Raw genomic sequence first — 27,123 nt, 5'->3', positions numbered from 1 at the left:
TTTATTTCACTTACTTGCTTTTTCTTGAACAGATATGCATGTTCACTCAAGAAACAAGCCACTATGTAAAATAAGCCAACATGAAGTGAATGAAACACATTGTTGGTGTGTCAGAATGCATAGATACAAGAGAAATAAGCGTTCTGGGTTTTTTTTTTCACTTACTTGCTAGGAGCTAGCTAAGAGCACCCATCCACCTCTCTCTTTGATGGTGTTTCCTGCTTGGCAGGGGGTTGGACTGGATGGCCCTTGTGGTCTCTTCCAACTCTATGATTCTATGATTCTCTCTTCCCCCCACCCCAGCTTGAAGCCAGCTAAGAGCACCCATCCCTCTCTCTCTCTGCCCTCCCCAGCTGGGAGCCAGCTAGGAGCACTCATCCACCTCTCTCTCTCCGCCCAGCTAGGAGTACCCATCCACCTCTCTCCCCCCCCAGCTAGGAGCACCCATCCATCTCTCCCCCCCACCCCAGTTGTGAGTCAGCTAAGAGCACTCATCCACCTCTCCGGCCCCAGCTAGGAGCCAGCTAGGAGCACCCACCCATCTCTCTCCTCCCCAGCTAGGAGCACCCATCTCATCCACCTCTTTCTATCTCCACAGGAGCACCCATCCACCTCTCCCCCCCCAGCTAGGAGCACCCATCCACCTCTCTCTCTCCCCATTCCAGCTTGAAGCCAGCGAAGAGCACCCATCCACCACTCTCTCTCTCTCCCCAGCTAGGAGCACCCATCCCCAACCGACTCTCCCCCCCCCCAGCTAGGAGTCAGCTAGGAGCATTCATCCACATCTCTCTCTCCCCCCCCAGCTAGGAGCACCCATCCACCTCCCCCCCAGCTAGGAGCACTCAGCCACCTCTCTCTCCTCCCCACCCCAGCTGGGAGCCAGTGACGAGCACCCATCCACCCCTCTCTCTCTTCCCCAAACTGGCAGCCAGCTAGGAGCACCCATCCCCAACCACATGACGTGGTGCATGGACACCATTTGAATGGCAATGCCCATCAACTTTAGGGGCCCCCAGCCCCCTCAAAATGCTAGGGGCAAAGGGACCTCACCCCCTAGAAGTTTGCTCTTGTGGTTTAAACTTTATTTATTGAATTTATATTCTTCCCAAAATAAAAAATCCCTTCCAGTAGCACCTTAGAGACCAACTAGGTTTGTCATTGGTATGAGCTTTCATGTGCATGAACACTTCTTCAGATACCTTTCCACCGATACATATAAATGAGCACAGAAACAGTTTGTGCCAATTTGCGTGTTTGTATTTGGGGGTTTTTTTGGGGGGGGGGTAGTGCTACATTATTGGCCATCCTAGCTTAATCCCCAACGCAGAAAAAGCACAAGCTTTTAAAAAGTTATAATTGCTTCTTTTGTCGTGTTCCGGACACTCTTGAGGAAGCTCAGAACCCCGGAGCCACCTGTCCCTCTCTCTTCCAGGAAAGATGGCGGGTTTGGAAAAGTGGATTCACTTGGCTTCGCTTTGGCGTTGTGAGCTGCTGAAATGATGTACTTGGTAACCATGGCAATGTGGTAGGTCCTCAAGTCAGAAAGGGCTGCCACACACATGTTATATGCAGAACAGAGTTCCTCCTTGCCAGAGGATAGCACATGACTCCTCAGCGGGGGAAGGGATTGGATTTCCTCAATGAAGGCCTGATGGTGAGGGGGCATGTACTCCCTCATTCTGTGCAAAAATGTCGCTAGCAAAGGACACAGAGAAGATGAGTGAGTAGGATTAAGACTAGTTCAACAGTGTGTGTGTTAAGAAATACATATTGTACTGTTATGCAGCAGGAATGAGGGTGTTGCTGGACTCCAGCTCCCATCACCTCTGCCCATTGGCCATGCTGCTTAGGCTCATGGGAGTTGGAGTCCAACAATATCTGCAGGCTCAACATTTTCCCCATCCCAGTAAGAAATAAAGGTCAGGATGAAACAAACAACACACCATGTGATAAAACCATACCTGGTGAACTATATACCATTTCAGACCACAGGTGGATAAACTGTGTGTTTCTCTCCTCTTTTTTCTGTGATCCTTTCCTACATTGGTAGCCAAAGTTGGAACTTCAAGGCCCATTATCCCTAACCATTGGGCTATGTGAGCTAGGGGTGATGGGAGTTGTGGTCAACAGCATCTGACACCACTCTGCTTATAAGGTGCATATTGACTGCATATTGAAAAGGGAAGACTGGTCACCTATACATGTGGGTTTCCATGCAGCCAGGCTTCCTGATCATGCTTCCCCTTCAAGATGCCTGTGCCTGGAGTGGTGAGAAATCCTGGGCAGATTGGCAGGGGCATGCAGGCTCTTCTCCAGACCCAAATGACCATGAGCAGGGCCGGCTCAGACTGTCTTGGGCAGCAGGATCCACAGGGGCAACAGATCTGGTCTCCATTGCCATGTGTTCCTTGGAGGCTGGAGCTGTTGCCTCCTTGGCAGCCCTTCATCCAGCAGTACCGGCTTGCCCCCACAACTTCAGGTGCCTGGGGCACAATCACGCAGGTTCCACACACATGCCGTGGGGGGGGGAGCGCACTACATCTTCATGCCCCATGGCGTGTGTGTACTATGTTATCACACCCCCACCTTGGTAACGTCACAAGTGCACGTGGCGGGGTGATGTAGCATGTGCACACCAGGGCACCCACGCCCCCTCGACGGTGTTGCCTCTACAGTGGCCCCTGGGTTAGGGTTAGTAAGGAACTGGCTGCAGCTGTCCTCTGGGGTCTTCTGGGGTCTGCACCTGCCAGGCATGATTCAGAGTGGGCCCCTTCCCACCTCCCCAACCCATGATGTAGTTTGAGTCCCACTTCAACTATCAGGTAAGGTTGATTTGATCCCCCTACTCTTGTTCTTAATGCAGATCTTCACTCATTCCTTCTTCCCTGGGGCAGAGGTGCAGCATTTTGTGGTTCGCCTCCGGTGCCAAAATGTCTTGGGACAGCCCTGCCACAGCCACCTACACAAACCACATGCAGAGCAAGTATGTCTCCAGTTCATCAAAGCAACAGACTTACTGCTTTCCCTACTATGCTGGATTCCGAGAAGTTCGTCAAAGGTGTGCAGTGTGGTGCTTTGTGCTGCACTCCCCCCAGAGTACACCAGAGGCTTGTCAGAGACCCCCTCATAGATCAGCCCTTCTGGCAGGGCAGGGTTGTCCTTCCATCTAAAAGGAAGTAAAGGCAGGGAGAGATTGCATCTCAAGGAGCTGCATGGTAGATCCAGTAAGCAGTAGTAATAATACTAGATTGTAATTGTAGTAGTAATAATAATAAATTATTTGTATCCCACCCTCCCCGGCCGAGGCTGGGCTCAGAGCGGCTAACAACACAATATGCATAAAAACAGACATAAATTAATTAAAATACATCTTAAAATTAATTCAGACAAGTTAAAATCTGGGGAGGTAGCAATTATCAGGTTGGAATTCAGAGTGGTTAATACTTGCCAGGACCAACTGTTTCCACTGATCATACAAGGACCTTCAGGCTTGTTTTATACAAAGGAAAGTAATTCAAACTGCATCCTGCCCAAAGGCCTGGCAGAACAGCTCCGTTTTGCAGGCCCTGTGGAAAGATGTCAAATCCCGCAGGGCCCTAGTCTCTTGTGGGAGAGCATTTCACCAAGCCGGGGCCATGGCCAAAAAGGCTCTGTCTAATTTCCCTGGGGCCCGGGATCTTCAAAGTGTTGTTAGCAAACTGTAAGGTCCTCCGTGGGGCATACCAGAAGAGGCGGTCCCATAGGTACGAGGGTCCTAGGCCGTATAGGGCTTTAAAGGTCAAAACCAGCAGCTTAAACCTAATCCTGTACTCCACTGGGAGCCAGTGCAGCTGGTATAACACTGGGTGAATATGATCCCGTGACCCTGCAAGGAGTCTCACTCTGCCCCTCCATTCTGCCCCTGCTGGAGTTTCTGGGTCAGTTTCAAGGGCAGCCCCACATAGAGTGAGTTACAATAATCAAGCCCGGAGGTGACCGTCACATGGATCACAGTGGCGAGGTCAGGGTGAGAGAGGTAAGAGACCAACTGCTTAGCTTGGTGGAGATGGAAAAATGCTGCCTTTGTTATAGCTGCAACTTGCGTCTCCATAGAAAGGGAGGTATTGAAGATTACACCCAAACTCTTGACAAAAAGCACTGGCATTAATGCGCCCCAGCAAGGGATGTGAGTTGCCCCCCCAACCCCATATCGTCCCAACCCAGCCAAAGGATCTCTGTCTTGGAAGGATTTAACTTCAACTGGCTCCCACATAGCCATCCAGCCACAGCTTCCAAACATCTGATCAGTGTGTCTGGGGCCGAGCCAGGATGGCTGTCCATCAACAGATAGAGTTGGATGTCATCAGCATCCTGATGGCAACCCAAACCAAAATTCCAGACAAGCAGAGGCAGGGGGCGCATAAAGATGTTGAAAAGCATCGGGGAGAGATTGCACCCTGTGTGTACACACCAAGGAGTAGTGCAATAGCTCTCCCCCCCCCGCACCACCCTCTGTCCCCAACCAAAAAGGAACAGGCGCAGCCATTGAAGGACTGTGCCCCAAATCCCCATGTCGGCGAGGCGGTGGTCTAAAAGTTCATGATCGCAGGATTTAAATTAAATAGAAATAAAACTAAATTATTAGTTAAAAACTTAAAAGAATAAGAGAAAAAAGATTTGGTGCAAAGATAGAAATTAATAAAAAAGTAAAATATTTAGGGATATGGTTAACAACAAGAAACATAAATGTGTATAAAGACAATTATGAAAAAGTATGGAAATATGGAGTAGTATTAACCTCTCCCTGCTAGGAAGAATTGCGGCAATAAAAATGAATGTTCTGCCGAAAATGCTCTTTCTTTTTCCCTTGGCTGACTACATTCTTTCTTCAGCTTCCCTGTGGGGAAACACACTCGGAGCCTCAGAAGCCCTGTTATGTCACCCCTTTCCTGCAGAGCCAGCAGCCCTTCACCCCTTTTCACCTCCCTCGTGGGGTGTTTCATCAGCCTCCTCTCCCCTCCCTTTCCTTTTTGACTCCTCTAGGCCAGGGGTTCCCAACAAAATTTTCTCGAGGACCCCTCATCGAGCCGCTATTGTGACAAGGACCCCCATTAATTCCTAATCCTAAAATTAAAAAGTGGTTTTATTTATTTTTCAGTTGTTTTCCTCTTTTCTTTATCCTTCTGGGGGGGGCGTGGGTGTGGTGGTGGCTGTGGCGGCGGTGGTGTGATGGCCGTCCGGGGGTCGGGGGGTTTCCCTCTGGAGGGGGGGAGGTTTCTACCCTTTCACCTGGGTTGAGGGTGGTGGTGGGGCCCTCTCTTCCCTGTCGTCCCCTCTTCTTTTCTCCTCCTCTGGGGGTGGCTGTATTTGCGGCGGTAGCAGCGCCAGTGCCAGCAGGTTCAGTGCGGCCTTTGTTCTTCGGGTCCCCACGAGGCTCCCCGTGTGGCGCGCAGGAGCTGCGGGATCGGGGCCCTTCACTTGGGGGGGGCTCCTTCCCCCTCTTGGGCAGCTAGGGGTGATGGCGACTGCAGTCGCGAGGCAGGCCCCCCAGGATCGTTGCGCGGTGGGAGGTCTCGGGCCACGGAGCTCCGCTCGGCCATCGGCCCGGCGGGCCTGCAGGAGGCCTCAGCGGCTCCTCGCTTGCTCTGCTGGACGTTTCCGACGCCCATGCGGTCGCCGCGGTGTCTGCGGCCTGGAAGGCGGTTTCGGGCCTCTAGGCCCAGGGGTTCCGCCGAGTCTCCGGCCGGGCGCACTCAGCCTCGGTCCGGTGGGGTCGCCAGGGGGCCTTCAGCGGCTCCCTGGTTGATCCACCGGGCTCGCTTGGCGCCCGCGCACCGGCGGCGGCAGTTCCGCCGGTTCCGGCGGGCCAGAGGCTTGGCATCTTGAGGACCCCAGTTGGGAACCACTGCTCTAGGCAGCCACCACAGCCACTCCTGGTCTCGGAGCCCCTGGGAATGTGATATTTCCATCTAGTAATTGCTAGCAGTTTGGAGGTTTAAAGCCTCCTCCTCTCCCCTGGGCTGGCCCTTAAGACTCAAGGGCCTCTCCCTGCATTCCACTCCATTAGGGTAACAGCTTACAGCTGGGTCTCTCACAAGGATGTTGACATGACTGAGTTCTGGGTGAGTCCAACCTCTTTTGCCCTCACCCAGTCCAACCTCTTTTGCCCTGATGTATTGAGCCAATCTCTGTTGGAAGGGAATGGTTTGAGATTGGCAAGAAAAATGTAACATTTCTGTGCCATAAAACTTCAAACGGCAGGCTTGGACACAGGCCAGACTGAACAGCCAGGAAAAGCTGTGCTGGCAAACCAACAATGGGAAATATATATATATATATACAAATTAAACTGTACCTGACAGATGAAAGGATATATGATTGTTTAACATGTTTGAGAATCGATCAGTCAGGGACTGAGGACAAGAAGAGGGCAGAAATATAACTATCTGAGATCAGTTCTTCAGAGGTCCAGAATATGGGTAGTCCGTGTGAAATTTAATAATTAACAATTTGGTTGTTTTATTTTTTGAATTGGATTATGATTTGATTTGTTATAAATTGGATGTTCTTAATGGAAAATTATTAAAAATTATTTAAAAATAAATAAATTCAGTGATTTGGATGTTTGGGGTCACTGAGGCCACTGGGATGAAATTTTCAACTCCCCTTTCTAGCAGGGAAGAGGAAGAATCCGGTGGCATTCGTCAGTCTTTTGGGGCCTGTTAAAGACATTCCTCTTTCAACAAGCCTTTTAGGTTGAGATTTTTTTATCCCAGTTAGTATCTGTAATTGATTTGAATTTATTTTATGTATGTGTTGTTGTTTTAATGTTTTAGCCGCTATTATACAATGCATACAATTGTTTTGCATAGGCTTTTATTGCATTTTAAATTTCAAGATGCCTTGTGGGAAGCAATTCATAAATGAAATAAGTTATCCTTGATGTTTTCACTGTGGAATCACCTCAACTTATTTTACAGGAAATGATGCATAAATGGAACGAAATGCATAAAGGAATAAGAACAGCATGGATGAGACTGCAGTGTGGCTGTTCCCAGAGTGTGGATTTTCTCAAGGGTGTACCCCTGCTTGTCCTCTACTCCTGCTTGGAAAATGTTTGGAGAGCAAAAAGTATACATGCTGTACTTACCCAGAAAAGAAGATCCGTATCACACCGTAGAATATTGCAGGATCCACGTAATCTAGGAAGGGAAGCATGAAGACAAAAACAAAACTGGATCAAAAATAAATTTCACATTTACAAAACTGGTGAAGTCAGTTTATTTGTTTATTTTATATTTTATTAAATTTCATATCACACCCTTTCTCCAAAGGAGCCATGCAGAAAACACATCAATACCAAAACAAGACAGTGAAATCTATTGAAACAGTTGAAAACAATATTCTAAAAATGCCAAAAAAACCTGCTCCTATTCTCAAATTAATAATTTCAGGGGTGCCAGGGGCAGGACTTTCAGCTCTCAAATGCTTGGGTAAACAGAAGTGTTTTAAAATTTCTCCTGAAAGCTAATAATGAGGGACCTCACTATGAAGGGCATTCCACAAGTGAACGTTCCACCAAGAACGTCATGTCACAGGTCACTGCCAAGCAGGCAACCCCCAGTGGCTGCATTACCAATGGGGTCTCCCTTGCCGATCATATCCAGTGCTGGTTCTACTCAGAGCAAACCCATTACTAACTTAGGTTCATTCATTTCAATAGAACTACTTTGAGTAGCAGATTCAACACTTTCTTTTTCACAGGGCAGTAATATTCTCAGGAAGTTGAATTCTGTTGTCAGGAACACATCATGAGACTTTTCCATATTTCTGCACAATCATAGTCTACACACACAGCTGATGTCTTTTAGATAGCCAGCCTGTGGCTCTCCAGGGGTCTTTGGTCTCCAATTCCCATCCACCCCACCCAGCATGGGCAATAGTCAGGGATGATGAGAGTTGTGTCCAACATCTGGAGGGCCCTACATTTGCTACTCCCGTTTTAGAGTGTATAGAGCCAGTGTGGTGTAGTGGTTAAGAGTGGTAGACTCATAATCTGGTGAACTGGGTTCGCGTCTCCGATCCTCCACATGCAGCTGCTAGTCACACTTCTTTTAAGTCTCTCAGCCCCACTCACCTCACAGAGGGTTTGTTGTGGGGGAGGAAGGGAAAGGAGAATGTTGGCTGCTTTGAGACTCCTTTGGGTAGTGATAAAGCGGGATATCAAATCCAAACTCTTCATATCACTTTTGTGCTTTCTACCTTTTCTGTCCTTGTGCTATGAATGGCTGAACAATAGTTTGTGAATGAAAGTGGGAAATATCAAGCTTACCATGCATTTTCTTCAACACCCTGGCCATGTCTCTGAGACTGCTTGCCACATCCTGTAGTGCTTCTTCCAGGATTCTATTGTCAGGCTGAAGCATGCCATTAACCACCTGTGACACTGCCTGTAGGAAGCAGAGAGGGGTTGGATACAGACTTTTCATTTTGGAATCAAAGTGAACTGAGCACTTGTGCTTTCTATGCAATCCACACACAACAGAGATCCATTGCACATTGTTTTGCCCCTGAAAAGCGTTTCTTGAGAAACTAGCTTCATTCCAAAAACAAAAGATTATTTGCAGTTTGATTCTGCATTGGCCTGCAGTAAGACCACATTCACATCCATCCATTTAAAGCTCTATGATGCCAACAGTCATGGCTTCTCCCAAAGATTTCGGAGAGCTCTGGCTTAAGAGTGCTGAGAGACATTAGGCAACCCAAGCTTAGTACATAACAGAGTGTAAAACCATTCTGGGAATTCTAGTTCTGAATTCTAGTCTCTTAATAACTCCCAGCAACCTTAACAAACTAAAGATTGCATAATTCTTTGGGGGAAGCCATGCCTGTTTAAAATTGTATAGTATATGGTGTGAATGTGGCCTGTGTCCATTTGAAAACAGATGAAAACAAACAGGGAGCATTTCTAGCAATGGAGTGTGTGTATCCACACCTGCCCAATGATGTTGTGGGTGAGCATACACCAAGACTGCAATAACAGCTCCCTTATTCACCTAGGACATTTGCAGGCAAAAAAGGCTTGGATAATCTAAACGGGGGGGGGAGGGTAAACACACCCACCCTTTTGGATGGCACAACTTTCTGCAGTTTCTCATTTTACTTGACTTCACAGTTTTGCTACGATCTGAGGTATTTTTTTTTTAAGGCTCATGGACTTCTGGCGAGGCAAGATGGCGGTCGCCATGGCAGCACAGAGCTCTTGTTCGTTTGTTGTTGTTGTTGTTGTTGTTGTTGTTGTTGTTGTTGTTGTTGTTGTTGTTTTGGGGGGAGTCCTTTACTACCGTCATTACTACCATCAGCCTCTTTTAAAACAAAACTACTGGTACTCCCTTCCTCTCCCTTCCCCCCTCCTTTCCCTCCTTTCCCCCTTTTCTCTTTAAAGGCAATACACACACACACACACACACACACACACACAATACAATTTTATTTCCCCCCTCTCAAAGGGGGTTTCTACATATATATTATTTTTATTTTTATTTTTATCATTTGATAGTACATATATACTACCAGGCACTACCACCTCAAGATCTTCGGTTTCTTTTTTTGGTTTTGTGGTTTTTGTTGTTTTTTTGCTTTCTCTTTCCTTCTTTCTTAACTCTTAAATTTCCTACCACCTCCTTCTTCTCTCCTTTCTTTTATCTTTTATCTCCTTTTCCTCCAACAAATAATAATAATAAAAATAATAAAAATCACAGACCTACCCACTTTCAATAGTAACCCCCCCACCTCATACTATAACTTGGACCACCATTGCAATTCTTTATCATTACTGTATTACTGTTACTATTTCCCCCTTCTCTCTCTCTCTCTCTCTCTCTCTCTCTCTCTCTCTCTCTCTCTCTCTCTCATTTTTTCTTCTTTATATTTTCCTCTAACTTCCCTCCTTTTTTATCCCTTCTTTTTCCTCCTCTTCCTCTCTCCTTTTTGTCTTTGGTTTGGTTTGGTTCCTGAACATAACCCTGCCAGTCTTAAATGTTTAACTCTCTAACCTCATTTCCCACCCTTAAATGGACCCACTCCCCACCCCCACTGTGCGCACAGGGGTGTCCACAATTAACACCCCCATACTCCCTCTGGCCCCACCCCATGAGTCTATTGCATCTCTGCCTGTTAATCCTTTAACTGTTTGTCTGTTGGTCTACTTGTCTGTCTGCAGACCCCTGAGACAACTATGGAAACCCCAGAGAAGCCCTTAAAACACATCCGAGACGTGACAAAATGGCCATCTAATCCACAATTGGTGGTAAAAGCCACCAATCAACAATGCCTGTTCAGTTCAGCAACCCAACAACACCCAGAAACCACCACCAACCACAACTCCTAACCGTAACATGCTCCACACCAAAAGGACTCCACACAGATCTCAAACCAAGAGCATCAGGAAGATTGAGATGGCACCAACCAGGGAGATGGTGAACAGCACTGAGAGCACAACACACACACACACACACCCAAATTACAACAACCCAACAACAAAAAGAGACCTGAAGGAAATGGAACTCAGATTAGAAGAACTACTGAAGACCACAGTGTCTCCCCTGCAGGTAATAATCAGTGACCTGACCTCCAAAGTGGGAACTCTAGAGAACAAGAACCAAATGCAAGAAAGAATAGTAGAGCAGTACCGAGAGAAAACACACGTGTGAATAATAAATTGGCTGAACTGGTAAGCTACTTGGAAACAGAAAGCACAGAAATGAGAATCATAGAAGTGGACACTGAAGATTGCTCTAGACCAGGCATAGGCAACCTTGGCTCTCCAGATGTTTTGGAACTACAACTCCCATGATCGCTAGCTAACAGGGCCAGTGGTCAGGGATCATGGGAGTTATAGTTCCAAAACATCTGGAGAGCCAAGGTTGCCTATGCCTGCTGTAGACTATGGTTACCAGATGTCCCCGTTTCCCAGGGACAGTCACCGGATTCACAAATCTGTCCCTGGACAAAATCTGTCCTCAGACTGTCCCGGGATTTCATTTAATGTTCCTGGATTTATATTTTAAGTGTTGTAGATTTATTAGTAGGGAATTAATGTTGCGTGATTGGTTTAATGGCACAAGACACATCATATGAGGACTTCTGGCAAGGCAAAATGGTTGGTGCCACTGCTGAGGGGGAACCGGTGCGTCAACTGGGGGAACCGCTGACCCACCCCCCCATGACCCAAATTGACCTGGGAGCGAGAGCACTCAACCACCAGGCCAACTGCCCAGCAGTGCTCCGGGGCTATGAAACCCCCAGAGCCAATGCAGGGAGAAGGCGGAGAGGAGAAGGAAGAAAGAGAAAGGAGAAAAAAGAGGGAAGCCCCAAACTTGCTGCTCCGCTGCCTAATGGTTACAACACCAGACCCAATAAACACAGCAATCAGGAGACTTCCGGTCTACCACCAGCGCTGATCGGCAGGGAATCCTCAAGCGTCGAGGTTCCTGGCCCTGTGAGGGAGGGGGAGAGCTGCGAGAGCAACACGGCCCCCCAAAATAACCTGAGATTGAGCTTTCTGGGGGCATGAGAGCTCAGCTGTGCCCTAAGGTGACTCCTCTGCCCACCAGTAAGCTCTCTTTGAGAGCTCCGAGTTAGAGTGGAGTTGCAGTTGTGGGCGCCACTTTCGAGACTACTGCTCCAAGTTCCGAGCCGGCAACGGAGAGTGGTGGATTTTTCCACAAAAAAGGATTTGAAATACATTGGACACCATGAGTAACAGAAAGAATCTTTAAAAAAAAATCAATTGAAAAGAATTGGCCACAGGAGGAGATTTAAATAGGAAGTCGGTCTCCCCCATTGAGAGAACAGCGACGCAGTTAACTTGCCTGCAGATGGAGAGTTTGACAGGACTTTAACAACTTCCAAGGATTGGTTGTAAAACCTTCCCCCTGAGGCAGGGTAAAGGGGAGAAGGATTGATGACATTAAAATCCCTGTGAAATTTTTAATTTGGACTGGGGGAAGCCCCCCTGGAACTGGAGTCGGGTCCCTGGAGGGATCAGCCAGCTGCCATTATGACATCACAAAAGGAAGGAATTTGTTTACCTCTTTGAGGCTGAGAACTGTTAACTTTGAAGAGAGAGCAAATATAAGGCTGTGTACAGTCATACCTCGGTTTAAGTACGCCTCGGTTTGAGTATTTTCAGTTTAAGTACTCTGCGAAGCCATCTGGAACAGATTAATCCACTTTCCATTACTTTCAGTGGGAAAGTTCGCTTCAGGTTAAGTACGCTTCAGTTTAAGTACTCCACGGACCGTCTGGAACGGATTAATCCACTTTCCATTACAGACTTCTGGAACCAATTGTGTTTGTAAACCGAGGTACCACTGTACAAGAAGTTTGATAATGCTCTTTTAAGAAATGGACACAAGATTTTAAAAATATGAATAAGAATTAAAAATGAGAGTTGAGAACCAGATCAGACGTAAACTTTGTTTTTGAGGTTTGGAAATACTAACAGCGCCACTTCCTGCATTGAAATTTCTGCAGCTCCCATGGAATTTGAGACAAACAGGATGTCAGTAGACACAACATCATCTGGCTCTATAGACTTTTTGGATTATTTGTGGATTATCAAAAACTCCTGGAACTGATTTTGGACGTGAGAGATGAATTGCAGCAGAGCAATATAGAGATTTGCAAAATAAGACAATCGCAGCAAGATGAACAAGCATCATCTGGGGGCATTGTAAATGATTTTGCAGAAGAGGAGGAAGACCTATCAGTCCTGGACAATATAACTTAACTTAAAAAAGAGGAGGAAGATGTACAGAATATTGTTCCCCCAGTGGGAGAGGGGGAGCAAAACTTGTGCTTGATTCAAGGAGTCCTCAAAGAAGAACCAGCATGGAATAATGTCCTCCCAGTGAGAGAGAGAGAGAGAGAGAGAGAGAGAGAGGGGGGGGGGCAGGATCCATGCTGGGGCCTGAGCTTAACTGGGGGGGGAATTGAGATGGGGCTGGAAAGCTAGATGGTACTGTGCTACAGTTAGAAAATGGGAGGGGGCGGCAGGGGACAAAGAAGGGAGAGTGGTGGACAGGTGGTGAAAGAGTGGAAATAGGGTAAGGAGTAACAATGGGTTATTTTCTGATTGATTAAGATGGTCCGAAACTGGAACGTTTAATGGAGCTGGTTGATACATCTGGGAGATCCAGGGGAAGGGAGGTAGAATTAGATAAATGTGGTAAAAGGTATTGTGAGGGAGAGCAGCTACAGGCAGCCTCCTCCCCTCTTAAGCTCAAGCTCATCTCCCAGCGCCAGTGGGAGCAGGGAGGGGAATGTCTCAAGCGGGGAATCAGGAAGTAGATGGCATGGCTCAGGTAAGGTATCAGAGCCACTGCTCCGCTCAGGAGAGGAAATGGGAAGCAGGGAAAGCGCGACCAGAAGACCGCTCCCGCCAACGCCGGAACTGCGTAAAAAGCGGCGGGGGCGGAGATTCAATGTTCCCAGGCTACTTTGCTGGAGGAAAACGCGGGAACCCCCATTCGGAGGTTCTGAACCAGACTGACAACATGTACATAGTACTGACTCTGCACTGTAAATAGCTTTCACTAAATAAAAGCATGAAAAGGCAACGTCGTGAGGCGTCTTTACTCTAGAGTAGCCGCTACCCCGCCTGTGACAGGTATGATAGAAGAAATAACATTTGAATGTATGGAAAAAAATTGGGGTATAAATTGTGGGGCTAAAGGAAGAATTAGAGTTTATATTTAAGATGACAAAAGAAAATTGCTTAATTTAGATTTAATAAATGGACCCAGTGTGGGGGGAATCGAGGAAGTCCACAATGTCAAGTTAATGTAATGAATTGATATGTTATTTTCTTTTTTCTCTTTTTTCTCTTTTGATTATGTTTTATTTTTGCTTTTTTGTTTTTGTGTTAAAATGTTTGAAAATTAATAAAAATTATTTGGGGGAAAAACCCACACAGCAATCAGAGAACTCAACACAAAGTCTGAGGCTATGTGCTTCAACACATACCCAAAAAGAATTCATTAACATCACCAAGATAAAACTTTACCGCACCAAGTTCAAATACCTAGCGGTGCAAATAACCAGAAATCTCAACAAATTACACCTCCACAATTGGTGACAAATCAACAAAAACCTAAAGAGATGGAACAACACCAACTTCACTCTCTCAGACAAAATACAGGTAGGTAGCCGTGTTGGTCTGACGCAGTCAAAACAAAATAAAAAAAATCCTTCCAGTAGCACCTTAGAGACCATCTAAGTTTGTCATAGGTATGAGCTTTCGTGTGCATGCACACTTCTTCAGATACACACGAAAGCTCATACCTATGACAAACTAATGGTCTCTAAGGTGCTACTGGAAGGTATTTATTTATTTTGTTTTGTCAGACAAAATAGCCATGATCAAAATGTTCACACACACACCCTAAAATTAACCTACCTATTCCAAACCTACCTATTCCAATCTGGATTCCGACTACGTCAGACCAACAGGCTACTTACCTGTAACTCACCAAGAAAGAATTATCCAAAGGAAACACAGGAGGCGTAAAATAATTGGAAGTATTGGCATTATCGCAGTCTTCAGTGGAGAGCCCTGATCAAAATTGGCAGAGTAAGATCAGATATGATCAGATTAGCTCAGGCTGAGAAGAGAAGATGGTGACGGGAAGCTCTGATGCAGAAAAAAAGGATATGATCAGAAAAAAGTCTCCTTTAATGGGAGGAGATTGGAGGTTTTTTTATTGGACTTACAAAAGGGGTGTACTTTACAGAAACTCTGGATGCCTGCCAGCTCTCCGAGGGCCCCAGAAAGCTGGCGTGGGTTTTTATGGGGAAACTGAAACAATCTTTGTGTAACTTACGGATTGCCAAGACACCCCTACAGTACATTTGAAATATTGGCTGGTTTGGAAAGATCAAAGACAGTGCATAGTTGCTAATTAACTTCAGCCTTGGATGGAAGCCCAGAGCCTATTAGAACAACAATCAGCAGAAAAGGAGGGGTAATTGAAGGAGGACTGTGCTTCAAAATATTAAGACTGAGAACAATGTGGAAAAAGCCCCCTGTGAAATAGGGAATGGTAAAATAAATGGTAAAATAAAACAAGAGAGTTATATCAGCGACTGACTGATCGAGAGAGGAGATTGTCAACATTAGGAGTGGAAAATTGTGAAGTACAGTGGTCCCTCGACTTACGAATTACTCGACATCCGAAGTTTTTGACTTACGAACGGGACAAATGGCTGCACGCTTATGGATTTTTCTACATCTGAACGGAAACTGTTGGCGGTTTTAAATGCGGTTTCCTTGTCTTGCTGTAAGCAACAGCAATGACCAGTACACAGTCTTTTTGTGAATAGTGATATTTATTCCAAATAGAAAACAAAGGCAGACTGCCGCATCATGCTCAAGGCCACTAGTTAATCAGATGATGACTCATCTAGCTCTAGCGTGATTCCGTCTCCTTTTAACCCTACGCTCAAACACCTCCCTCTGCTTCCGTCTGTATTGCAATTTCCTCTTATCCTGTAACCCTCCCCTCCTGCGTTCTTGTAACCTTAAAGACCTAGGAACAGGCTCGGACAAACTCTCTTCTGAGGTTTGATGTGTTTCTGCCATTTGCTCACCCCTCCCAGCCAGTTCCTCAGCCCTTGTCAAAACAAGCCTCCCTTCCAGTTCCGGGCTATCAGCCAAGTCCGACAGCTGAGCCTCATCACTTATCGGCTCTAACCTAACACTTACACATTTTAAATGCGTGTTTTTTTTACTTACAAATTTTTCCGAATTTTTTTTTCCTATGGGAAACCGCTTTTCGACTTTTCAACCTATGAATGTGCATTCGGAACGGATTAAGTTCGTAAGTCGAGGGACCACTGTAACAAAGAAGATAGCAGAAAGATAAAGGATGGACATGGGAAGTCCGATTGAAATTAATTAATTTGGACTCTATAATTGGCTGTATTTTTTTTTGTTTTTGAATGTGGTAATATTTGGCCTGATTTGTTATTATTAAGATTTTTTCCCTCTTTATTGGAAAATTAATAAAATTTATTTACAAAAAACAACAACAATGGGAGGACAACATAGACTATTAGATTAACTCCACCTAATGGACCAGAATGTGGTCTAAACCTCCCTTTAAAACCATATCAGCAGAAAGAGAAGAACTCACTCTGAATCTCACACCTAACACCACATAAACTAACACTAAGACGCCCAGGAACCTCACCAAAATGCTGGAGAGGATGCACCTCCACAGGCACATACCTCCACATGTGGTGGGAATGCCCTAAAATCCAACTTTTCTGGACAACAGTCCTGCAGGAGATATGAAAAATAGCTAAACAGGTATTAGAACTCACCCCATAACTGGCCCTACTGAACATCTTCCAAGATCATAATGACCACTCACATTATATAGAGCTTATAACCCACCTACTCTCAGCAGTCAGAAGCATCATAGCCAGACACTGGAAATACCTGTCAGGAATAAGCATAGACCAATGGTATAAAATAGTATGGGAAACAGCCTTATTAGAAAAACTAACCAACAAACTGAAACTGACATGGGGACAAATAGAAGAAGACACCTTCTTCTTATAAAGGTTCCCCTTTATCACAGCCCAACAAGAGAAGAACAAGAATCCGCCAACAGCATTTGAATCAATCTGGCTAACCTTATCCCAAAAAATACGCACACCTCACACACGAAAACAAATTTCACTACAACCAACCACACTGTAGGCCAACTCTCTCAACACCAAAGGAATACAAGCAAATAGTAAAGAGAACCCACGCAAGTGATGCCGACACAAAACCCCACACATATACTAAGCCAGTGTTTCTCAACCTTTTTTGGGCCACGGCACACTTGTTCTGTGAAAAAAATCACGAGGCACACCACCATTTAAAAAGTTAAGAAATTTAACTCTGTGCCGCCCTATATTATAATTATGACTGTAAGAAACACTTGCCAAATATTGCTTTCCGGCGGGTTAGTGTTGGTTATTGGCGGCCGCCAGGCACGTGACAATGCAAATTGCCCTTATCGTCGCCGCACGTCGCGGCACACCAGCCAGCGTCTTGCGGCACACTAGTGTGCCGCGGAACAGCGGTTGAGAAATGCTGTACTAAGCAGAATAGAAGCATTGCCACCCGACCCCACCCCACTCACAATTCCCCTCCCCCTTTTTTTCCTAACGTAACACTAATGTCTCAATAAATGAAACTGATCTGTAGGAAATGTAATTTGGAAAAAACAACAACAGACATTGCACATTTGCAATCCAAGAAATTTTTAATAAAAATATATTTTTTTAAAAGAGGCAAGTTTGAGGACAGGCAGGTGACTGACACGCCCAAGACTTATATAATTAAGGAATATCGTTGCATGGGATACCATAGAAGGGTCTTAGCCCCAGGAAAGATTTTGCAACAGTTTTGTCTTTGTATCGCAATAAAGATTTCTTGCTTTAAAAAAAAAGCTCATGAAAATTCATCAGCATTGGGGTGCTAATGTCTCCTAAGAAACATACTTTGGCTTCTAGTTTTTACTAATGCACACATATTCCCCTAATATGATGCATTTTTATACACATTGAATGGAGAAGTGCATTACAAAATTTGAAGAAGTGTGAACAAAGAACACCCATGTTTTGGTTTGCATATTATTTCAAAAAGTGTGTATTTGGTATACCGTATTTGTCTTCAAATGCTAACTTAATCAGCTTTCTGCTCATAAGGCACCCCAAGAAATGATGCCAAATAATTTGGGACAGACCTTACCTTGATCCCAGGTGCAGCAGCTTTCTCAACCAGAAAAGTGACGAGAATGAAGCCCTTTAGGCTTGCTCCACCAGGCAAGCAAATGATGGGTTCCAGATTCCTGTGGGGAAGGCAGAATTGAAAGCCTAGGAAATACAGTACAATTTTAGATTTTAAGGGCTAGGACATGGGAGACTGTTATGAAAGTCAAAGGTAGAGAGAAATGTCTGTCCAAGACACCCCACCTCACATCAGTTGATTGACTGGTGGGTCATCCCACCTCCCTCGGAGGGGAGGGAGAAGCTACCCAAGCAAGACTGAACTCTCCATGCACCAGCCGACACCTGGGCAATTCATTCCTGATTTTGACAGCCTCAGCTCTTAACTGTCCCACACCTGACATCATAAATGACAGGGGTCGGCAAACTTTTTCAGCAGGGGGCCGGTCCACTGTCCCTCAGACCTTGTGGGGGGCTGGATTATATTTTGGGGGGAAAGAAAAAGAACGAACTCCACAAATAACCCAGAGATGCATTTTAAATAAAAGGACTAGGTAAGCCACCCCCCCAGCAACTCTCCCCTCCCTTCTCCACAGCACTGGACAAGCCCCGGTGGCTGCTTACCTGTGTTCTGCGAGCGGCAGGGGCTGGTGGTGGCAGGACGATGAGTGGCGCACAAGGGGCTGGCAGCAACAAAGCCCAAATTGAGCCTACACTGCTGCTGCTGGCAGCAACAAAGCCCAGACCCCTTCCTTTCAGCTCTAGGCAGGGCAGGGAGAAGTCAGGAAGAGGGCGGGAGGAGGCACCACTGAATATGTGCGCTGGCACAGCCCAAACGATCAGATCCACGCCGATCCATGCGGCAATTCCCGGACTGTCCTCAGGCCAGTTCCAGAAGGCAACTGGGCCGGCTCCAGCCCCCAGGCCTACCCATGATATATGATGTCAGCTGAGGGGCAGGGGGCATGGTTTTGGGGAAACAGCCCCATGGGCCAAAAAGAGGGCCTGTGGGTTGTGAGTCCCCCCCCCCCCCCGGGACTAGATTTTTTTGCTGCAGAGGTCGGTGTAAGCAACAGGCCATGAGAGGATGAGGTGGCAAAATTACAAAATTGTAATGCAAAATTGCATTACATTGCAGCTATGTAATGTTGTAGATTTCTATCTACCTTATACTAAAAATAAACCCTCCACCCAAGACTAACACCAGAATGCTGGTGGAGAAACAATACTGCACCTCAAAATTGTATCTGAAATGTAGTCTGGTGACAGGTTTTACTTACCTAGAAAATTAAATTTGGCTTACAAAATTAAGCAGAGCATAGTGCCCATAAAACAGCCAAACACAAACTGTTTTCTACCAGTGGACTGTAATGTTAAAAAACATTGGGTTGGAACCAAAGAGAACTGGATTCAGATCACAAAACTCACAATGTTGTTTCAGCCTGAGCACCTTTGTTTGGATTAAAATGTAATAAATCTATACAGACACAAATGCAGAAAGAATATTTCTGAGAAGCATTCAGATATAAACTACTGTTGCAGCTGTTTAGCTTCAAGCAGTCTAAAGAGTGACCTCAGGGATCTAATCAGACTTTGAACGAGAAAGGCAACCATCATTTCCCAAATACTTACTCAATTTCTAGAGGCCTTTTGACAGATTGGGTTATCAACAGCAAACACACATGGAAAGGAAAGAGAAAGATCCGAGTCAGTTGCTGAGCAAAGTCCAGTCCAAATGATAGCACTGTTTTTTTCCTGAAAACCAAAATCTCCCCCAATGCCCCGTCTGGTTTGCAGCTTACAGAGACTTCCTCTGTTATTACAGACTTCCCGAGATATATTCAATGCTCGCCCTACTCCGAGTAGACCCACTGAAGTTACCACAGTGCCAATCTTATACATGTCTACTAAAAATAAGGCCTATTGAGTTGAATTGGCTTACTCTCAGTAAACTAGCAATAGGATCGCAGCTCCAAATTATGTGTTATTGAAAACATTTATAGGCCACCTTTCTGAATTTGAACTCTCTTAAGGTGGCTTAGGGACCCCTGACCATTAAGTCCAGTCATGGACTACTCTGGGGTTGCGGTACTCACTCGCTTTACTGGCCGAGGGAGCCAGGGTTTGTCCGCAGACAGCTTCCGGGTAATGTGGCCAGCATGACTAAGCCACTTCTGGCGAAACCAGAGCAGCGCACGGAAACACCGTTTACCTTCCCACGGAGTGGTACCTATTATCTACTTACACTTTGATGTGCTTTCGAACTGCTAGATGGGCAGGAGCTGGGACCAAACAACGGGAGTTCACCCCATCACGGGGATTCGAACTGCCAACTTTCTGATCGGCAAGCCCTAGGCTCTGTGGTTTAGACCACAGTGCCACCTGCGTCATGTGAGGTGGCTTACATGATAACAATTCAAATATCTAACACCAACAGTTTAAAAATGTAAAATAGAAGGAAAATGTCTACAAAACACCCCTGTATTAAATAGGCCTGAAAAAATATTTTTTACAAAACCCTACCCAACCCAAAATATAAAAGCACAATTCATCAATATTTAAAGTACTTTTCTCAAAAGCCTGCAATATTTTACAATGAATAAAACAACATAGGAGTTGAAAATTTTAAAACTACCATCCCTCTCAAGGTACTGATCAAAACTTTACCATCTCAAAATTTGAATCATTATTGGATGCACAGGGTTAGGGTGACCAGTGGGGGAGAGAGAACCCACCCTCTATTCCCCTGCACCTTGTCTGCTCTGCTCTGGAAAGTATTGCCCATATTAAAAAAATATTTTTGGGACAATCACTCACACTATGAATACAAAAAACATGACCAACTTCATCAAAGAAGTGTTTGAAGTAAATTTTGAAGCTAAATTTTGGAAACTTAAACAAGCAATTAGAAGGGTAGTGATACGGAGTTTGTACAACACACCAGGGAAAAAAAGCAGTGACTGCTATTGTCATGATATTTGTTACAGGCTAGTTTTATTTGATTAACAAATGCTATCAAATAGATGTCTTAGATCCATGTTTTAAATGGTACGAATACAATAACTTAATAACATAATATATTGTTCTGTAAAAATGCTTATTAAATACTCTGTATCTCTCATTCTGTACACTTTGCAAACTTGAAGACAAAGAAACAATATATTGCTATAGGAATCTGTGACGTTGTAATGTGTACTTGAAAATGTGAAAAAAATTAAAATAATACTATTTTTCTGTTGTTGTTTTTAAAAGTTGTGCAGTAGATGGAACATCCAACAGCTTAGTTGTGCTAAACCTGCAGAAATTCCTTCAATGCATCTATCGAAGGTGCAGGAGCCCGCCTGCGTCCTCTGTCCATCTGGTCACCCTTCATCTGATGAAGCCATATTAGTTGTGTGTGTCAGTTGACCTAGGGAGTGTAGCTGAGTCTGACGGCACCAACTTTCTGTCCTCCTTCTTATACTTACCCACAAGGATTTCTTTTCTTCCAGTTTACTAAAACAAAATCTGCATGAACCAGGATTGGAGGCAATCCTAACACCCGAGAAATCTCCACGAAGGGGATGGCAAGGTTTTGTGGCAAGACCTGGAAATCAAAATGACAGCAAGCCAACCAATTCATGCTCACCAAAGATGTAGCTGTTTAGTTAAACCTGTTATCATAAGAATGCTGTTTCGGGCTAAACGTGCTTGCATTGTTCCCTTGATGGCTGATTTGCAATCTTACTGGAGCAATCCTGTAACATCCAGCCAGACATACCTGCTCCAAGTGTTGCACCCTCATCATGAGGCAACATGATGAGGCAACAGACTCTGGGGTACAGCTGTTGAATTATTCATTCTTTCAGTATTACTACTGCCTCCAAGTGACTAGGAGGTGTGCAGCTTAGGCTCACCCATGCAGTACTGCAGCATTTTTCAGGCTCTATAAAATCATAGAATGATAGAGTTGGAAGAGACCACAAGGGCCATCCAGTCCAACCCCCTGCCAAGCAGGAAACACCATCAAAGCATTCAATTGTGAGCTACACAATTGCTCCCCATCAAAGCTTGTTGGAAGAAGTGGGAGAATAAAAGCTCTTCACAAATCCACTCTAATATATGAATGATGTCATGTTTCAGAGCAGCTAGAACCTTGAGCCCAGGAACAGCTGGGAAAAGGACAGCGCCAGCTCCTTGGGCATTTGCCTGGACTCCAAGACTGACCAGCAGAGGACCCAGCTCCATAACAACAACCCTGTTTTTCACTTTGTATCAGAGAAGATCAGGTGGAGCCTCAAAAATCTCCCAGTTTGCTTGTCCCACCTGACCACTTCCAGGTAAGAGAGAGTGTTGGTGAGGACACCATGCTCCTTTGAGCTCTTCCCCAGGTCCTGGTGTCACAGAGTTCACATTGATAAACCACCTTGGGAATTGAAGCCCTGGAAAGGGAACAGGGGTCTCTGAACAATTTTCTCCACCCTTAACAAACATAATTCTTTGGCGAAAACCATGACTGATTAAAGTGACATCATAGCCTTTAAAATGCATGGTGTGAATTAGTCCTAACTTCCAATCCACATATGAGTTTGGGATGTATGGAAGATCAAATTCTTCAACATCCCTAAATGGGCATGGGCAGTACCTTTGCAGTCCCTTTTTCACCATCCTGCCAAACGTAGCCCATTGTGATGTAGCTGAGGACCAAGTGGGCTAGATACAGTTCTCTGTGTCCTTTGAGATACTGGCTGCTTAGCAGAGGCATCTGTTAAGACAGTTACAGGTTACATGAAGCTTTCTTTTTTCCCCTTTACATATTGTTATGGTAGTTGGTGAAACTGCTGCTTCTTTCCATCATAAGTTCCATAAGCCACTAGCTCAGAATTACTTAGAGGCCAGCTGGTTCACGCACACACATTCATCACTTGATGTCTGCAGCACTGAGTGGTGTTTTGCATGTGTGAATCAACCACCACAGATCCCCAACTACTGACAGAACCTGCTTGCCACTCCTCTTGCACAAAGAATGAATAACAAAGTTGAAGGAAGTGAAGCAATATATGGACATATTGGAACAAGACATTAAAGATAGCTAAATTGTATTCTATCAACCATTGCTTGAAAGTAGAGTGACTTGGTGGGGGAAAGAGGACTAGATTCCTGCACCTTTAATAATTGTGTAGAAAAGGCTGCAGCAATTGGTTCTTTTAATTTGCATCAGACTAAGAAGCACACCTGCATCTATAGTACTTCTTAAAAAAAAAACCAAGGTGAATAATGTAAGGATTAGCACACAAATGTCCATGAATTGCTAATAATGAAAAGTGACACTTTGACCTAAAACAGGCACCCCCAAACTGCGGCCCTCCAGATGTTTTGGCCTACAACTCCCATAATCCATAGCTAACAGGACCAGTGGTCAGGGATGATGTGAATTGTAGTCCAAAACATCTGGAGGGCCGAAGTTTGGGGATGCCTGACCTAAAAGATAGAAGGAAGAGTGAAGCTAACAGCCAAATCAGAGTTTGATTAGCTGGTATGTTCTCTAGCATTTCATTTATATTCCTACTACTTCCACCAAGGAACTCAAGGTGGCATATGTGATTCCCCTCCTCACTATTTTATCCTTGCAACCCTCTAAGGTCCCCCTGGGATGGGATGGGAAATGCAATACCTTGTTCACCTGTGAGCGAAGTTGATGGTTCTCAATAAGGTGAGGCAGGCTGTGAGCGATCTCCATCCAAGGGCTATAGAAAGGAGGAAGATCTTTCTGATAAGAAGAAGAACCAATTATAATCAATCAGGAAAACTAGTTCTTTGTGGGTTTTGATATAGGCCAGAAAGATGAAAACAGGCCTGTGCATAGGCCAAGCACTTATACATTGCTAAAAAAAAACAGGATGTAGACTCACAAAATTTGCATATGCTAAATTATATATGTAGGTGCACATTTAGAAATAACTGCTAAAATTGAAATAGAAATACAATTCATTTCCCCCTAGTGACCAGGTCACTTGTGTACCTGCTCAGTCTGCTGTCCAGGTACTCACTCTTGATGGGCAACTTCAAGGCTCTTTGACTCCCTTCTTATGGTTTTTCAATCTTTAAACCAGACAGGGACCAGCCAACTTCACTGTGAAGTAAAATACATACCTGCATACTTTGTGACGGGGTGCTGACTTCCCCCCACATTGGGGATGCATCCTGCCCCTGCCTAGCATATGAACACTGACACGCTGAGCTGGGCCGGGCTGCACAGGCATCCCACTCCTGCTGCCACGATGCCAGGGAGAGAGCAGAGTTGGGCTCCTTCTCCCTGAGCAGCATCAGGCAAGGAGCCGGACTCTGTGCTCAGCCTCCTTCAGTCTGCGCGACAGGTGGAGAGGAGGAGGAACGGGGCCACAGGATTTTGGGGGGCAGCCCCCTCCTTGATTTTTGGGGGGAGCTGAAGACCCCTCAGCCCACATTACTCAGCATGCCTGTTTTGTGACCCTCTAAGGCAGGGGTAGGTAACCTAAGGCCGGTGGGACGGATGTGGCCCAATCGCCTTCTCAATCCGGCCCACGGACGCTCCGGGAATCAGTGTGTAGATTTTATTTTAAATGCATCTCTGGGATATTTGTGGGGCCTGCCTGGTGTTTTTACATGAGTAGAATGTGTGCTTTTATTTAAAATGCATCTCTGGGTTATTTGTGGGACATAGGAGTTCTCCCCCCCCCCAAAAAAATACATAGTCCACATGGTCTGAAAGACAGTGGACCGGCCCACGGCTGAAAAAGGTTGCTGACCTCTGCTCTAAGGCAAAGACCACCAGCCACCAGCCATATGCAAGCAATCCATTGAGGACTTTGGCCACATTCACACCGTACATTTAAATAATTCTGACACCACTATAAACCAGGTGTGGATTCCCCCAAAGAATTCTGAGAGTTGTAGTTTGTTAAGGGTGCTGAGAATACTTTGGAGCCCCTTTTCACTTACCAAAGCTACAATTCTCTATGAAGGATTGATTGTTGAACAAATGTGGAAAGAATACAACAAACAACTCCTTCCAGCTCTTTCAAGGTTTCATGAAGTTTGATGGATTGAAGTGTGTGTGTGTGTGTGTGTGTGTGTGTGTGTGTGTGTGTGTGTGTAGGGAGGAGGGACTGTCAGTCTGAGACAACAGATTCTCTTACATAAAGTTTCACTTTCTTTCCTTTCATTTTTATGTGTCTGTGGAGTCTTTTTGTTTGTTTTTAAATCCCCTAACCCTGGCTTATTCACACTTACCTTTCCTCCCCTGTTTTCAAGCATCTCCCTTTTTTGCTCCAAAGCTTTCCCCACAAAAACTCATTCTTTAAAGCTCAATCAGAGCAAATGGCACACTTTAATTTATGTTTGTTCCAGGCTGAACACTAAAGAGAGGGTTTTCATGCAAAAAGCTTAAGGGAAGAAAAAAATAAACCCATGCTTGCACACAGAGCTTTTAAGTATGGACATGTGCCTGGAAGGAAGGGAGGAAAGGTAAGTGTGTTAAGCCCTATGTTGTGTATTTATGTGTTTTATACTGTAAATAGCCCTGTGATATAAATAAATAAATAAAGAATACATATTTCAACAATAGTACTTTGGTTTCTGCTCTTAACTTTTTATATGGTTTTTATTGTATTGGTTTTATGTATAATTGAGTTGGCCAAACCCCGGCAGTGCTGGAATCTTTTGCCCAACATGGGTCTTGAACACATGACCCTGAGATTAAGAGTTTTATGCTCTACCAACTATATAAATCCATATTTTTATAAATAAACTAGCTGGCCCTGCCACGCATTGCTGTGGGTTATTTGTGTGATTTCCCCTACCCTGTGCCGATCCATGACGTATCCCTGTGATTCCCCCACTCCTCCCCTCCCTCATCCCTGTGAATCCCCCAACTCTGTCCTGATCCATGACCTATTATGCCCCCTCTTCCCCCCCCACCCCGGCTTATCCCTGTGACTCCCCCCCCTCTCCTCCCCCTAACTCCCCCAACTTACCCCTGTGATTTCCCTCCTCTCCTCCATCCAACCCCCCCCCCCCGGGTTATCCCTGTGACCTGTTCGTTTTGCACACAATCATTTCCCCAATGTGCGTGTTCTGTAAAATTTTGCCCAACCCCAACTCCCCTACCCACATGTGTTATGTGAAATAACATTTATTCTACCCAAAGGCATGGCCCTGTAAAAGGCCCATATTCAGTTGTTCAGTTGATTATATGCTGCGGCCTATTCGTCCACCCCCCCCCCCTAAATCCACTCAGCCTAGTCTGCAAAGCCGAGGCGAGATACTGTAGAGAGGGCAGGTTTCAGCCCTGTGTCTCCCCCCACCTTGTTCTCCAAAGATCAACCTCCCAGCCTGCCTTTCCCCACAATTCTGTGATGAGACATTAGTGATTGAACTTGGTAAAATACATGTCAATCCCCTGTACACACAGACAGCAACCCCCTCCTGCTCCAAGCATCTCATGCAGCCACCATGTTCCTACCAGTGGATTCGGAAGAAGGAAGCCAAAATCTTCAGAAATATGGAATCTCCTCAACATGAATGGCAGCTTCTCTTTCGCGCACTCAGGGTTCACCTCCATCATTAACAGCGTTCAGCCAGTCAGGAGCTTGGGCTGTGCTGTGCAGGCAAAACCTTTCCTTTGTGACTCTGGGTATCGAACCTTTGGCCTGGGTGGAGCATCCTCAATCACCAATGGTCAGTGAAGCTTAGTAAACACCATTGAAGGTTGCTGATAACCCCCTATTAGATCTAAACACAGGGTGGGGGGGGAGGGCTGGCTGCCAGTGGCCTGTTATAGGATCACCATACAGGGAAGTTAGTTTGGTTGGTAAGGAAAATGGCACAGAGTAAGGCAGCTTTTAGCATCTACTGTATCCAGGACAAATGGCCCATCTGTCTAATAGGTGTCAGCTCAAAACTTAGAAAATACCAATAATTAGCTAGGCACCCACTGTAATAAGATGGGATGTAGCTCACTGGCTAGGGTGGTTCTTAAAAAAGAATAGATAAATTGCATGAAGATCTTTCAATTGATACTAGCCTCAATTGCTGGTGCTTGGATCACCAGAGGCAACTTCATGTTTAGACTACTGCAATGTGCTCTGTGCAGGGCCTCCCTTGCAGCTCATCCAAAGGCTGCCGATGGTGCAGAATGCTGTGGGCCAGCTGGTTAGCAGCCCTGTTTAGGGAGACTTTTAATGTTTAATAGCTTATTGCATTTTAATATTTCTGTTGGAAGCTGCCCAGAGTGGCTGGGGAGACTCAGCCAGATGGGCAGGGTATAATAATAAATATTATTATTATTATTATTATTATTATTATTATTATTATTATTATTATTATTAGCTGGCCCTG

General features: G+C 45.3%; 2 protein-coding genes across 7 annotated transcripts in view; both read right to left on the bottom strand.

Annotated features, from left to right (window-relative positions):
• LOC118096848 (disintegrin and metalloproteinase domain-containing protein 2) overlaps nt 1-27,123 on the bottom strand; it is a 272,336-nt gene that overhangs the window by 168,262 nt on the left and 76,951 nt on the right. The gene's annotated exons all lie outside the window — the stretch shown is intronic.
• LOC118097138 (indoleamine 2,3-dioxygenase 2) lies at nt 1,236-26,415 on the bottom strand. Of its 6 annotated transcripts, none has more exons than XM_035139800.3 (11): nt 26,249-26,372; nt 23,768-23,878; nt 23,420-23,515; nt 22,391-22,510; nt 21,234-21,352; nt 19,399-19,413; nt 17,789-17,888; nt 8,312-8,429; nt 7,130-7,181; nt 3,018-3,166; nt 1,236-1,695 (listed from the first exon to the last, which is right to left on the bottom strand). In XM_035139800.3, the coding sequence occupies exons 3-11, from the start codon at nt 23,483-23,485 to the stop codon at nt 1,343-1,345; spliced, it is 1,092 nt and encodes a 363-aa protein (XP_034995691.1). In that variant the 5' UTR covers nt 23,486-23,515; nt 23,768-23,878; nt 26,249-26,372; the 3' UTR covers nt 1,236-1,342. The 6 variants fall into 6 exon arrangements, with proteins under 6 accessions (XP_034995691.1, XP_088513776.1, XP_034995690.1 ...); XM_088657650.1 differs by having other exon boundaries at nt 23,429-23,515; XM_035139799.3 differs by lacking the exon at nt 23,768-23,878 and having other exon boundaries at nt 23,429-23,515; nt 26,249-26,415.

This window comes from Zootoca vivipara, chromosome 14 (assembly GCF_965207765.1).
Source record: "Zootoca vivipara chromosome 14, rZooViv2.hap1.1, whole genome shotgun sequence".
In the NCBI taxonomy this organism is placed as follows: domain Eukaryota; kingdom Metazoa; phylum Chordata; class Lepidosauria; order Squamata; family Lacertidae; genus Zootoca; species Zootoca vivipara.
Note: the sequence above shows the minus strand (reverse complement) of the source record. Positions and strands in the feature narration are given on the sequence as shown.

Excerpts from the sequence above, each read along its gene's own strand:
- LOC118097138 (XM_035139798.3), bottom strand. The coding sequence starts at position 26,350 with ATGATGGAGGTGAACCCTGAGTGCGCGAAAGAGAAGCTGCCATTCATG. Across the intron at positions 22,511-23,419 it reads TTCGCTCACAGGTGAACAAG|ATGCCTCTGCTAAGCAGCCA; the intron begins GTATTGCATTTC and ends CTGTCTTAACAG. Across the intron at positions 21,353-22,390 it reads GTGAAAAAGGGACTGCAAAG|GTCTTGCCACAAAACCTTGC; the intron begins GTACTGCCCATG and ends TTTGATTTCCAG.